Below are 14,940 nucleotides of genomic sequence, written 5' to 3'. Positions count from 1 at the left end.
ACAAATGAGAAACATCATATAAACAGTTTGGAAAAACAAATATGTATAGTATACAATACAGTTCTTCCTTGAATATATAATAATTACTTTAAAATATATTCTATATATATATATTTTAAATGATCAAACCAACAAGGTAAATATTTTATAGTTAATTTAATTACTAGTGAATAGAATATATAATGCCATGAAATGTAGATAAAAACCGTTCTACGTTGTCTAAACTTAATGCTGTGTGCGCAGCGCAACAATCTTTACCATAGACTCGCCATGTTAAGGTTTGCACATGCGTAGTTCACTCTTCAATGCAAGTGAACGGGGCCGCCGTGAGCGCAGGTTTGCTGCGCCCAGTGCGCACTGCTCATTCCACCTGGTGAGCTTCACTTTCTATGACCGTTATGCTGCCTTGACAGAATTTACGCTCAACGGTATCGGCAACCTACAAGCCCACAACGCATTTGTTGTTGTGGGTTTGTAGATCGGCGATTTTGGATGCGCAAAGTATAAACCGAGTTTATTGAGGCATGAAATTATGCCTTATATAAATTATTAACCACTTTAAAGCAGCACTATGTAACTTTCCTCTTCTACCCCGGATTTGAACCAGGTTTCCTGCACAAGCGCTGAACTTATTTTATGTTACTGTTGACTTGAGCTAATAGAGCCTGCCTGCTAGCTAGGGGGATACATTGAATCTTGAACCATCAGGTCAAAATTCGTGTCAGATCCTCTGTCTAGGTGAGACATGACCTTTGACATGATCTAAATAGAAGAGCAGGTCTACAAAATACAACCACCCCAAATTTGTATAAGTTATATTGTATTAACATACTCTACTTTACAAATTGGACAACATTACATTTTATTCATTAAAAAAAGCTACATAGTGCTGCTTTAACGCAACATTTTTGGGCATGTCATTATATGCAAATCTTTGGTGTCTTTGTCTAAGGGTTATGGGGTTTTAAATTTACAAAAATATCTATACCTAAAAGCTCATGTAGATGGGCTATTTTTACACCAACTTGGTGTAAGTAAGCTATTTATAATCTTTCAATAGAAATAGACAACTTGTTTTAAGCATGCAGGAATAGACTGACAGCTGGAGTTGTCAGCAACTCAGCATCTGTACTTGCTTTCAACTAACACTCTTAAATTAAGACCCAGCCACTTAAAAAGGGAACTTCCATCTCTACCATCTCTTAACTAAGAAGATACTGCCCTCTGTCTACACAAACGAGAATTGTGTATTGTGTGAGCTTTGATAGGGGTTGTATTGACAAGGCATCATGGTTGATCTGCATAAAAGTCATTGTAATTCTCACGATTGATTGAATACTTTAACAATTTGCAAATAGTACAGAGGAAAGATTTTTAAAATGATTGTTAAAAGGATAACACAAAAAGCCCATTCCATTGTGGTCCTGTGTATTCAATCCATCAAGACATTTAAAGACATACGTTCATTGCTACTAGTGTTGATGATGTCGTAAACAGTTAGGGCGGGGGGGGGGCATTTCTGGTTTTAAGCCTAGAGGACTTTTTTAGCACCAGTTACAGATTGCAGACAGGTGCTCTTTTATGGCGGTTTTGAAGGAGGGTAAGGAGGAAGTTAGAAGGGCATTCCACATTTTAGTGGCATAGCAGTAGAAAGAATTTGACCCCATGTTTGTGCCGAATCTGGGTTGAGTGAGATCAGTGGAGCTCCCTCTGGTGTTGTGCCTGTGTGTGTCTTTCACATTACTGAAGTAGTCTGACAGGTACATGGGTATCCCTGTTTCCTTGAGTATCTTGAGGACCAGGCCCATTGCAAGTTGCTTTACTCTGTCCTCTACCCTGAGCCATCCCACCCTAGCATAATGAGCTGGGGTTACTGTAAGTGAGTTCTAGGTGTGAGGCCAAGTAGTAACCTGACCAGTTTGTTTTGAGAGGTCTGAAGCTTTGCTTTTAATGCCTTTGTGATGCTAAAGTACCAAGAGGTGCATGCATAGTCGAAATGACATTGGATGAGTGCACCAGCTAGAGTCCTCAGTGTGTTCCTACTGACCTGCCTGTCTTATGGCAGGTCAGTTTTATGCCTGTCTTATGGCCATCAGAATCACTATGCATGGTTGCAATCAGGATCCCTGGTAGAAAAAGACTTGCTCGCTGCATAAATATTAAGGAAAACTCCTTAGACAGAGACATAAGAAAATAGAAAATAGAATTGCAAGCAGGATCCAAAAGTATCACTTTCTACTGTGATCTTCCGTTAGATTTCAGAAGAAGCTGCATAATAATATGGAATAATATTATATGCGTATATGTATTACAACATATAATATATTGTGGAATATCAACTTGAGTAAAACAAAAAACTAAACGAAGCAGCCCAATGTGCTTTATGATGTAAACAACCATCACTACCCATCAGGAAAGGGGCCATAATACATTTAAATGGAACAATTAAGAAATTAAAGGTAAGAAAAGATTATGGTGGTGCAGTGGAGAGGGACAGGCCTACCGTTGAAAATTAAATGAATACGTGGTCGCAATGCATGTTTTGTTATTTTCTGCGAGCGACACAGTCGTTTGATAAAGTGTAAATAAGTTACATTAACTTAATTAATTAACTGATCTTATTTCAGTGCACTGATCTTATTTCAGTGCACATTTCACAAAGCATTGATGCTTGCTGTTTTGATTCATGTTCTGTGATTTGAATCTTCATCTCATCTCACAAGTAGAAAATGTGTTTGTGCTGATGTTTTAACCCTGGCATCCCTGTTTTGGGCATGTCATGTTATACAGTAGGCGAAAATATTAAAATGTTTTGTAAAAAAAAAAGGTAAATCGTGGTCTGTTTGTATCCACTGTCACAGAGTGCTGCAACGATTCGGTGCTCAGGCCAACCAGTGTGTTCAAGTCACATATACAGACTGACTGTTGTCTGTTCACTATTTGGCCAGAGCTCTACCCTCAGCAATAGAAGCAGTGCCTGAGAAAGTGCATCATTGCAGAATCTAAAATTAGCTCCTCTCATGGTGCCCAGTAGAAATGTGTGTAAACTAAATACAGCACCAAATATAGTGCACACCACCTAATCCTGATCCAGTTACCTGATCAAGTGTTTGTGTGTGTGTCCGTGCGTGCATGTGTGTCTGTTCATGCATGTGCGAGGGTGTGCAAACGTGTGTGTGTGTGTGCATGCATGTTCATGTGTGTGCGTGCATGCGTATCTGTGCATCCGTGTGTGTGTGTGTGTGTTCACAGTGTGAGGTCAGATGCAGCACAATGGCAAAGTGTGAGGGGCTTTAACCCCTTAATCGACCTGAGGCTGATTCTAAAGATGTCTTCTAAATCCTAACAGTTTTCTGAAAAAAGTATGTTGCTATATATCGGCAGAAACCTTATCTCCATATTTTAATTTTTTTCTTTTTTTTTCGTAAATGAGTGCCCAACTTAATCATACTACAGTGTCACACAAAAGTATAAAAAATAGCAAATCTACAAGCTTGAAACGTGGCACGCAGCAACTTGTTTTGAGCTTGTCGATCTGCTATTTTTGCAACAAAAAAAAATTGCATCCTGAAAAGTAACAGTTTTGGACATACAGTATGAGGTTTCAATCCGACAGAGACGATATATAGCTAAAATAAAAAACAACAGATGCTGTCCCGGTTTTAATGGTTTAAGCCTCTGACTGGGCAGGCTAGTCCAAAACGAATGTTCTGAATGAAGGTCTCTCTCCTGATTGGATGAAATTGGTATCCCAACCGGAAATTGTATTTTCTGTTTACTAAAGAGCTGGAGAGATGGGGAGAGCCCTGAGTTGCTTGTAAATATTGGTACTTATGTCAATGAGAAGAGCGGCCAACTGGCTAGGACAATAAATGTCCACCTACCTAAAAATATTTATTTCATTTGATATTGTGCCCATCCCAACTCTCTCCCCAAGCCCCGGACTGTCTCACCAGCTGTGCTCAATCAATGTCATTATTAACATGCAAGACCACAACAAACTTGGTCACCCAAAGTTTAACTAGGCATATAGGCTACTGTGTATAAACCAAAGTCTGCAAATACTTTTACTGCGCACATCCCCGGGTATGGACTAGTTTATTATAATTCATGCTTACAGGGATTGAATGAAATGAGACAGAGCCGTGACGCCAAAAATGCTTAAGTATTTATGCTCTATATGTTATTTATGCTTAATAAATATATTTATTGAATCCAAGAGTTGTCTGACTGAACTGTAGTACCGTAACCAGATCAAGAACACCTTGCCAAAACTAAAAGGAAGTCAAGTTGAGGACTAAATGTGTTCTTTCCTCTTTTCCTCCCTCTCACAGTAGCCTACGTGTACAGATTTAGAGTATCACGTATGTGTTAACCACTGGTGACATTTAGTTCTCTGTCTGCATGTGTGTCAAAGAAAGCATGCTGTAGGCCATTGGTTCTCAAAGTGGGGTCGGGGACCCCAAGGGGTCCTTGGGGGGATTCCAGGGGGTCCCCAGCAAAAGTATAGTTAACAGCATCACAATCATTTTAACCACTTTATCCATTTATACGTTGGCTATTCAAAAATAGCGCGTGTGTGTCTGTGAGTAGGTAATCTCGGACACCGATGGACCGATCGGTGTGAAACTTTGCATGTACACTACTAAAATATCCCGATCTACCCCAAATTTGAATCACACATTGAGGGGCCTCAATGTGTAACGTAGAACCAAAAGCGATTTCACTCCCACGGGTGCCACAATTGATAAAATGTCACTGTTTGTTGCAGAAACGTCATTTTTATTCCACCGAAATGTTGACCACAATGACCATCAAACAGGGTTTTGATACTCTATATGCTTAATTGCCTTAATAATGTGTCGGAGGTACCTATTTCTTACAAAACGGCATATGAACGCAACAAATAATCATGCCCAAATTGGAATGGTCTGTTGAGGGGCCTCTATTCAGCTCACCTCCAAAAGCATGTTCACTTCTGCCCAAACGGTTGCACCATGTCCCTCGTGTTCTGAGGGCTACAACCCACTGACAGCTGACACAGCCCTGGATAGGCAACCGAGCCTGGTGGAGATATGTGTTCTGAGGAGTACTCTTTTCTATTCTAAATACTATTTTTAGTCGTGACTGTCTGCTGATGTCCGCACCCAGATACTCATGCAAGAATGACGCAGGCACTCACACAAAGTGCTTTAGAACCGGAAATATATTTTTCTTTCGCATGTATTTTTAACCATTAAATTCACATTAAAGAGATAGAGAGGTTATAAAGCAGTACTGGCAATCAGTGGTGAAAAGTAACTAAGTACATTAATTTAATCAAGTACAATTTTGAGATTTTTGCTTTACTGGAGTAATTCCAAATTTAAATACTTTTACTTCTACTCCACTACATCTCAGAATATTATACTTTTACTCCACAATTATTTGAAAACTTTAGTTACCAGTTACTTTGTAGATTGTGATTATTATAACCACTTCCCTACATATATATATATAATGTATACTTGTCGCTTTGCGACGCATTGTGAGCTTGTAGATCTGCTATTTTCAAATCATTTTTATAAACGTATTTTAATCAATCGAAAACTTGTGAAATGGGACCTTCTGCACAATGAGTACTTAAAGTATATTTTGATGTCAATACTTTTGGACTTTTACTCAAGTACATTTTGAATACTGAACTTTTACTTGCATACAGAGTATGTCTACATTGAGATATTGATACTTTTACAAGTGTAAAAGATATGAATACGTTTTCCATCACTGCTGGCAATAGAAAGTACAAAAGCCTCCTGTGGACAGGTGTTGAAAATGTGTATTTGTGCTATGACGCTCAATCAACAATGCATCTGGTTTGTCCAAAGTAATTGTAATTGTAATATCCAAGTCAAATAAAAATAAACACAAATTAACAAACATAATAGCATGGTCTGAAGGTTAAACTGTTGTTGATGAAAAATATAAGAATGTGGAGATTGTTGGTTTTGAGTTGGTCTATATATGGAATATGGTGTCCCACGTTAAAACGGTGTAATGTTGAGAGCTCCAAATTAATCTTAAAAATCTATTGCAACAACAACAGTCTTACTTATTTTATAATCTGATCTGATATGAAAAGAAAGTACAGAACCTTGGTCAGATGACTTTTCTATCCTTGTATTCCCTCACCCTAGCAGTCATATTAATTCATGGTTTACACACAGTTTTCCTTTTTAATGTATTTTTATTTTATTTTTGGTATTGTTATTTTAACAATATTTGTTGTTTACACTCTGTAAATAATTTCAAGCATGTTGTATCCAGCAGCTAGCCCATGATACGGTATAATGTTTAAAGGAATGCAGTAGTTGACTAGCCTGGCTTTCTATCATGGAGAGAACGTGTGAGTGATCCCATGTGATCAGTCAGGCAATGCCAGGCAAGGAAGGTATATTAAGGAAAGGACACTGGTGTCTTTTTCTCTACCCAGCAATTCCAGCTGGCAGATTTGTCGCACTGGGTGGCAAACTACAGCCGGGAGTTTGATGGAATAAATTGGAGTCAATGAGGGCCAGGTGGACCGGCTTATAAATAATCACTATTTTTGAAGGATTGAGACTTTTATAAAATACTCGGTCCAGGAAAATAAAAGAAGACATATCGCACATTGTTTTCTGCTGTGTTGCTTTTCGATGTGTACACTGTAGAATTTTATAGAGGCATCTAAAGAGCACAAAGTAAGTTTATGAACGTGCTAAGTATCGCGAGACTGTCCATCATTGCCAGTCTAACAACCAAATCTTGTGATACTACTGAGCCTGAAACACAATCGTTCAGAAATAGTGTTTGTTCATAAGCTGGTCCAGCCGACTCTCATTCACTGCAGTGTATTTCATGGAACTGCCGGTGCGAGTTGCCATTTCATTTGAATTGTGGGATCTATTCGCTTCTATACGAGTTTGCCACCCATGAGCGGCGTCCAGCACGTCCCTTCCTTAATTTACCTTCCTTGATGGCAGGCTAGTAGTTGAATATTAGGGAAAAGGACTGACAATATTGTTTATTGAATTTATCCCCATTAGCTGACGCAGAGGCGACAGCTAGTCTTCATGGGGTCCATATAAGATGTATTTAAATATAAAAACATGAAAAAGACATCATTACAATACATCATACAAACATTTAATACAACTTAAGATTAATCTTAATTAATAATCTGTTTGACAGTGCATATAGTTCACCATATTACAGCTTGACAAAAGAAACAAACAATTGTAAATACAGTAAGTAGAGATATATGCAGTATCAAGTAAAGTTGGTTGATAGAACAAACTAGTACTTGCTGATAATTTCCTCTCTTAGAGAGAGGGGGAGAGAGAGAGCGAGCTGCGGCTTTACCAGCTGTATTTCAGTATACACAGTGATGTAAAGCAAGTACATGTACGCAGGTACTGTACTTAAGTAGAATTTTGAGGTACTTTTACTTTTACTCACGTTGTGAGCTTGTAGATTTGCTATTTTAAAAGGATTTTTATTCATTTTAAAAAGTGTGAAATGGAACCTTCTGCATAATGAGTGCTTTTACTTTTGGTACTTTAAGTACATTTTGATGCCAATACTTTTGTACTTTTACTCAAGAAAATGTTGAATACCGAACTTGTACTTGTAACATACTACAGTATTTTTACAATAGGGTATTGATACTTTTACTGAAGTAAATGTTTTTAGTACTTCTTTCATCACTGAGTACACAGGAAGCTAGCAAAAAGCGTCTATTCTAAATATAAAGGAATGTCTTCATGCTTCTCTCTTTCTCTATACAGTACGTTGGTTTCCTCTTCTACAACCCTGCTGTCCTAAGTGTAGGTGAAGCCTTGCCTACGAACCCCACTTGAACTGACGTTTACATAGTGTGGACTGTCCTCCTGAGAATAAGAGTCACATTTACAGTATATAATCATGAATAAATTATGATAATGTACAGTATACCAGTGGTTCTCAAACTGACCCCCCAAAATAACTGGGGACCCAGTTAAGCACCCCGACAAGCACTTGGAATTGTAAGCATTAGGCTACATTTAGTTTGACTCGGTTCCACAGATAAATATTGTGAAAATAGCCGATCAAGGCTAAAACCTTTTGCCTCTTTCTTATTATTTGACAATTTGGCCAATGTTTGACAATTTGTATTGTATAGTTTTACTTTTGATGCAGTAATGGTCTTTTTTCTTGTCTTTCTTTTTTCTTTTCTTTATTGGTATTAAAAAGGTCTCAAAAGTCCTTAAATTGTCACTTCACTGTCTGGGGATCCCCCTGGAGGTCCCGACCCACAGGTTGAGAACCACTGATGTACAGTATACAATTCATCAGAATTATTAAGTGCAATCAATGAAAAAAATATATAGCACTCCTCACCTCTTTGTCCACCACGGCAAACTTTTGTTTCCTTTAAACACAAGAAATATTAGCCTATTTAAAAACACATTTTTAAAGCTTTTTATAACAAAGTAAGGAGTTTGTGATGACAGTATAAACTCACCAGGCCCACACCATGACCAACGGAAGCAGCAGCACTGCCAACACCTTGACTATAATAACCACAAGAAAGATGAGACGACCAACTGCAGAAAAATGACAGGGTACAAAATAATTATAATGATTTTCAACAGAGAAAGACAATCAATCTAACATGCTTTCTGTGTATTTAGACTTTCAGTTGCTTTACATATTTTTAGATGAATAGATCTAAAACTTCTGTACTTTTGTAGATTATGTTGCCAGGTTACAGACTGTGAAGTACACCACTGTTTCCCCAAAAAGTGTTTTCCAAAGAATTCCATACAAAAAAATCCTTTAAAAAAAATCCAAAAATATTTTAAGAAGTAGTGAGAATAGCAGCTCTACAAGCTCACAACACGTCGCATCGCGTGCAACGTGTTGTGAGCCGTTAGATCGGCTATTTTCACTAGTTTGGGTCCCAGGGAGACATCAAATTTCTCTTTTGGGTCTCGAGCTAAAAGGTTTAGGAACCACTGAAGTAAGCCTACACCATTCCAACAACTTCCTCTCTCTACTCACTGTTTATCACGTCCATCTGCAGCAGAACCTCAGTAGAGTTATTTTCTCCCAGCGAGTTCCTGGCTTGACAGAAGTACGGTCCAGTCTGGGAGGGCTGCAGGGAGGCCAGAACCAGCACCTGTCCCCCTGACCCTACCTGGACCAGCAGGGAGCTGGAGCCCGGAGGAGGCCCAGTAGTCCTCTTGTACCAGGTGTAGTTGTGTACTGGTGGGTTAGCATCGCTGCTGCAGGTCAAGTTCACACTGCTGCCCTCTGCCAGACTGTCTGATGGAGTGACCTCCACCAGCACACTCACTGGTGCATCTAAGCATTTACATTATTGGCAATGTTATGTTTTTATATATGTATTTATTTATCTATGTATTTATCTATGCATTTATTTGTTTGTATTTATTTATATCACGTCATAGAGGACGTTAATGAAACAAGCTTAAAGTTCACTTACACTGAACAACTAGAGACATTGGGACTAGTGACATTTGGGATCCATGTTTGTTTGTCACCTGACAGGTGTACTGTCCAGAGTCAGCTGGAGACACTTTCTTCTTCACCAGCTGAGGACCAGTGGAGATAAAGTTGCGTCCTCTGTATGTGTACCAGGTGTACCTGTCAACTGGTGGGTTGGCTTCACTGCTGCAGGTTAGAGTCACTTTGCTGCCCTCCACAACTTCCCCTGGTGGATCCATTGATACTGAGGTTGTTTGTGGAGGGTCTATGGAGGGATACAGAATGAAACACTACATTATTTTCACTATTTTCTAAGTGTTTACAAACTGATAGTTTATCATTTTTCTTCTTCGCTATAGCAATAACTGATACTTTGAATAATAATACTTTCAAACTGGATTTGATTTTCTGAACACTTAAGTCATCAATAAAATGTATTAATTAATTGAACTAAAATCTCACAGTGAACATCAAGGTTGACTTGAGGTGAATCGACTGTGGCGATGCTGTTCTTTGCCTGACAGAAGTATGTTCCACTGTCACTAGGTTGGATGTTAGAGATGGTCGTCTTCTTCTGTGCCACTTCAGTGTTGTCTTTAAAAAGGATGTAGCTCTGGATTGGTGGATTTGAATCACTAATGTTGCAGGTGAAAGTGACTGAGCTTCCTTTGACAACATCGCCAGATGGACTTACAGACAAAATTACATTCTTGAGACCATCTGTTGAAGAAAGATTAATGTCACTTTAAAAGCTCTTTTTATCACAAATCAACGATTGAAATATAATAATAATACATGCAATTTATATTGCGCTTTTCTAAGTACTTAAAGTCGCTTTACAAAACAAAACAAACTAGAAAAGTGTGCTCCTCTGAGCACTTTTTCCTTGATAGGTTTTTAAAATTACAAACACTTAAAGTTCACTTACACAGAACATCTAGAGAGAGTGGTGATGACATTTTGGATCCATGTTTGTTTGTCCCCTGACAGGTGTACTGTCCAGAGTCAGCTGGAGACACTTTGTTCTTCACCAGCTGAGGACCAGGGGAGATAGAGCTGCTTCCTCCGTCCTTGTACCAGGTGTAGCTGTCTACTGGTGGGTTGGCTTCACTGCTGCAGGTTAGAGTCACTTTGCTGCCCTCCACAACTGCTCCTGGTGGATCCTTTGATACCGAGGTCATTTGTGGAGGGTCTATGGAGGAATAGAGATTTAAATACTAAAAATATTTACAAAATGTTTAAGTGCTTGCTAATTATAGTTTACATGTATTTTTTCTTCACTAGGAATAAACAATAACTGATACATTGAATAATGTGTCAAAATCTCACAATGAACATCAAGAGTGACGTGAGGTGAATCGACTGTGTCGATGCTGTTCTTTGCCTGACAGAAGTATCTTCCACTGTCAATAGGTTGGATGTTAGAGATGGTCGTCTTCTTCTGTGCCACAATGTTGTCTTTAAAAAGGATGTAGCTCTGGATTGGTGGATTTGAATCACTGCTGCTGCAGGTGAAAGTGACTGAGCTTCCTTTGACAACATCGCCAGATGGACTTACAGACAAAATTACATTCTTGGGACCATCTGTTGAAGAAAGATTAATGTCACTTTAAAAGCTCTTTTTATCACAAATCAACAATTGAAATATTACAACACTTAAAGTTCACTTACACAGAACATCTAGAGAGAGTGGTGATGACATTTTGGATCCATGTTTGTTTGTCCCCTGACAGGTGTACTGTCCAGAGTCAGCTGGAGACACTTTGTTCTTCACCAGCTGAGGACCAGTGGAGATAGAGCTGCTTCCTCCGTCCTTGTACCAGGTGTAGCTGTCTACTGGTGGGTTGGCTTCACTGCTGCAGGTTAGAGTCACTTTGCTGCCCTCCACAACTGCTCCTGGTGGATCCTTTGATACCGAGGTCATTTGTGGAGGGTCTATGGAGGAATAGAGATTTAAATACTAAAAATATTTACAAAATGTTTAAGTGCTTGCAAATTATAGTTTACATGTATTTTTTCTTCACTAGGAATAAACAATAACTGATACATTGAATAATGTGTCAAAATCTCACAATGAACATCAAGAGTGACGTGAGGTGAATCGACTGTGTCGATGCTGTTCTTTGCCTGACAGAAGTATCTTCCACTGTCAATAGGTTGGATGTTAGAGATGGTCGTCTTCTTCTGTGCCACAGTGTTGTCTTTAAAAAGGATATAGCTCCGGATTGGTGGATTTGAATAGCTGCTGCTGCAGGTGAAAGTGACTGAGCTTCCTTTGACAACATCGCCAGATGGACTTACAGACAAAATTACATTCTTGGGACCATCTGTTGAAGAAATATTTATGTCACTTTATAAGCTCTTTTTTATCACAAATCAACAATTGAAATATTACAATAATAATACATGCAATTTATATAGCGCTTTTCTAAGTATTTTAGTTGCTTTACAAAACAAAACGAACAACAAAAGTGTGCTCCTCGGAGCACAGGTCTCCGCCAGGCCGGGTTGCCTACACAGGGCTCGCAAACTTTGGAAGACAGGCCTAGCCAATAGATCTAGACTCATAGATCTTTATCAAATGACCCCAGAGATAATGTGTACCGGTTTCTGTGAGTTTTGGACAAAATCTGTAGGATTAGTAGAAAAAAAGTGTCTTTTGAAGAAAACGCAGTATGGCAGTGTGGCACAAACTGGGCCTAAATTGCATCAGTATCCAAGGAGTCCAGGGAAAAAACATGTTGATTGTACGACTGACGCTTCAAGAGTTATAGGCCAAAACGTGAAGAAATAATGCAATATTTTCTGTCTGTAAAGAATTATAAAATATATAGGTTTTGAAAATTCCAAACACTTAAAGTTCACTTACACAGAACATCTAGAGAGAGTGGTGATGACATTTTGGATCCATGTTTGTTTGTCCCCTGACAGGTGTACTGTCCAGAGTCAGCTGGAGACACTTTGTTCTTCACCAGCTGAGGACCAGTGGAGATAGAGCTGCTTCCTCTGTCTTTGTACCAGGTGTAGCTGTCTACTGGTGGGTTGGCTTCACTGCTGCAGGTTAGAGTCACTTTGCTGCCCTCCACAACTGCTCCTGGTGGATCCTTTGATACTGAGGTCATTTGTGGAGGGTCTATGGAGGAATAGATATTTAAACACAAACATTATTTACACAATTTTTGTTTTTTATTTTTTTCTTCACTAGGAATAAACAATAACTGATACTTTGAATAATGTATCAAATATGTCAAAATCTCACAGTGAACATCAAGAGTGACTTGAGGTGAATCGACTGTGGTGATGCTGTTCTTTGCCTGACAAAAGTATCTTCCACTGTCTCTAGGTTGGATGTTAGAGATGGTCGTCGTCTCCTGTGCCACTTCAGTGTTGTCTTTAAAAAGAATGTAGCTCCGGATTGGTGGATTTGAATCACTGCTGCTGCAGGTGAAAGTGACTGAGCTTCCTTTGACAACATCGCCAGATGGACTTACAGACAAAATTACATTCTTGAGACTCTGTTGTTGATCTGTTGAAGAATGATTAATGTTAACAGCTCTTTTTATCGCGAATCAACGATTGAAATATAATAATAATAATAATGATTTCTAAGTACTTAAAGTCGCTTTACAAAACAAAACAAACTAGAAAAGTATGCTCCTCGGAGCATAGGTCTCCGCCAGGCCGGGTTGCCTACCCAGGGCCTGCAAACTTTGGAAGGCAGTCTTAGCTAATTGGAATGGGATCTGAAAAATCAGACTCAATGACTCATAGATCTTGATCACAAAACCTCAGATTTAATATGTACGGATTTCTGTGAGTTTTGGACAAAATCTGTAGGAGTAGTAGAAAAATGATTGAAAATATTATCTGGTACAAACTTTGTCAACTTACAGAGGATATTAATGAAACAAGCTGGTGACGTTTGGGATCCATGTTTGTTTGTCGCCTGACAGGTGTACTGTCCAGAGTCAGCTGGAGACACTTTGTTCTTCACCAGCTGAGGACCAGTGGAGATAGAGCTGCTTCCTCTGTCTTTGTACCAGGTGTAGCTGTCTACTGGTGGGTTGGCAACACTGCTGCAGGTTAGAGTTACTTTGCTGCCCTCCACAACTGCTTCTGGTGGATCCATAGATACTGAGGTCATTTGTGGAGGGTCTATGGAGGAATAGAGATTTAAACACAAAAAGTATTTACACAATTTTTGTTTTTTAGTTTTTTTCTTCACTAGGAATAAACAATAACTGATACTTTGAATAATGTATCAAATATGTCAAAATCTCACAGTGAACATCAATTGTGACTTTAGGTGAATCGACTGTGGCGATGTTCTTTGCCTGACAGAAGTATCTTCCACTGGCACCAGGTTGGATGTTAGAGATGGTCTTCCTCTGTGCCACAGTGTTTTGTTCTTTGAAAAGCTCCAAGCTCTGGACTGGTGGATTTGAATCACAGCTGCTGCAGGTGAAAGTGACTGCGCTTCCTTTGACAATATCACCAGATGGACTTATTGACAAATCAACGTTCTTGGGACCATATGTTGGAGGAGGCTTAGGTACACCATAATTTGGTGGACATTTTCCTGTCCATTTTATACGTGTGTAGTAACCCATATATGTGTAATATCGATATTCAAAGAAACATTGACACCGTGGAGTTAACAGCCACCAGTATCCATTGATGCAGTTGGTTTGAGGGATGGATGAACATGGTATGACCTGTGATCCTATATAACCACAATTGTTGTAGAAGGTCACCGGACATTGGCCATACCATTGACCATACCATTGACCACACACACCTGGAAAATAGAATAAAAATCACTCACCTTACTTATTTTCTATCAATTACACACCCCACGAAGCCTTGAATTCATGGAGAGGTTTTAGTTTTTGTCCCATTCCTAAGCCAATAGGAGTAGGAGTCTCCTACTCAATTGAATGTGTAATTTATAGAGGCTCAATTGAGTCTCCTACTGAGCAGCCACCCGGTCATGGAATTATTGCCTCAGGAATGCGACAAAAACAAAAAAATCGTGAGGTGTGTAATTGATAGAAAATAAGTACTTTTTGGGTGAAGTACTTCTTTAACAACTGAAACCAATTATAAATCAGCACATTAAAAAAACATTTTATGATTATTCATTTTTTACATAGTACAGTTTGTATTTACCGATTTGCATCTATTTAAATGTAAATATTTAATTCTTTAAAAAGATTCAAATTAAGTGAGACAGGAAGTCAAGGGCAATTCATGCAATTCATAATTATAGACCATCAATAGAACGCACTGATAAAATTCTAGCTGGCCATATAGGAGAAGAACAAGTGAAAAATACAACCTTTGTGATAAAGCCTTCAATGACTCACCTGGAATAAGAATGAGAATCACAAGAATTTCACCTGCCATTATTTGACGTTAACCTGCAACATGATG

At 38.8% G+C, this 14,940-nt stretch overlaps 2 protein-coding genes across 2 annotated transcripts; both read right to left on the bottom strand.

The window, feature by feature from the left end:
• Positions 1-7,290: 7,290 nt before the first annotated feature.
• LOC311038660 (B-cell receptor CD22-like) lies at positions 7,291-10,487 on the bottom strand. Its single transcript, XM_084048230.1, has 7 exons — positions 10,436-10,487; positions 9,970-10,227; positions 9,506-9,772; positions 9,061-9,363; positions 8,522-8,603; positions 8,398-8,428; positions 7,291-7,907 (listed from the first exon to the last, which is right to left on the bottom strand). The coding sequence occupies exons 1-7, from the start codon at positions 10,464-10,466 to the stop codon at positions 7,839-7,841; spliced, it is 1,041 nt and encodes a 346-aa protein (XP_083904356.1). The 5' UTR covers positions 10,467-10,487; the 3' UTR covers positions 7,291-7,838.
• A 47-nt stretch (positions 10,488-10,534) lies between these two features.
• Positions 10,535-14,913, bottom strand: LOC311039105 (B-cell receptor CD22-like; the record flags this gene model as incomplete). The annotated part of the gene is made up of 10 exons (XM_084048746.1): positions 10,535-10,541; positions 10,585-10,699; positions 10,837-11,091; positions 11,179-11,442; positions 11,580-11,834; positions 12,377-12,640; positions 12,767-13,033; positions 13,459-13,662; positions 13,790-13,987; positions 14,874-14,913. The coding sequence occupies 10 exons, from the start codon at positions 14,911-14,913 to the stop codon at positions 10,535-10,537; spliced, it is 1,869 nt and encodes a 622-aa protein (XP_083904872.1).
• Positions 14,914-14,940: the final 27 nt, after the last annotated feature.

The sequence above is a fragment of the Gymnoscopelus microlampas genome (genome assembly GCF_963454915.1).
Source record: "Gymnoscopelus microlampas genome assembly, chromosome: 22".
Taxonomy (NCBI): Eukaryota; Metazoa; Chordata; class Actinopteri; order Myctophiformes; family Myctophidae; genus Gymnoscopelus; species Gymnoscopelus microlampas.
Note: the sequence above shows the minus strand (reverse complement) of the source record. Positions and strands in the feature narration are given on the sequence as shown.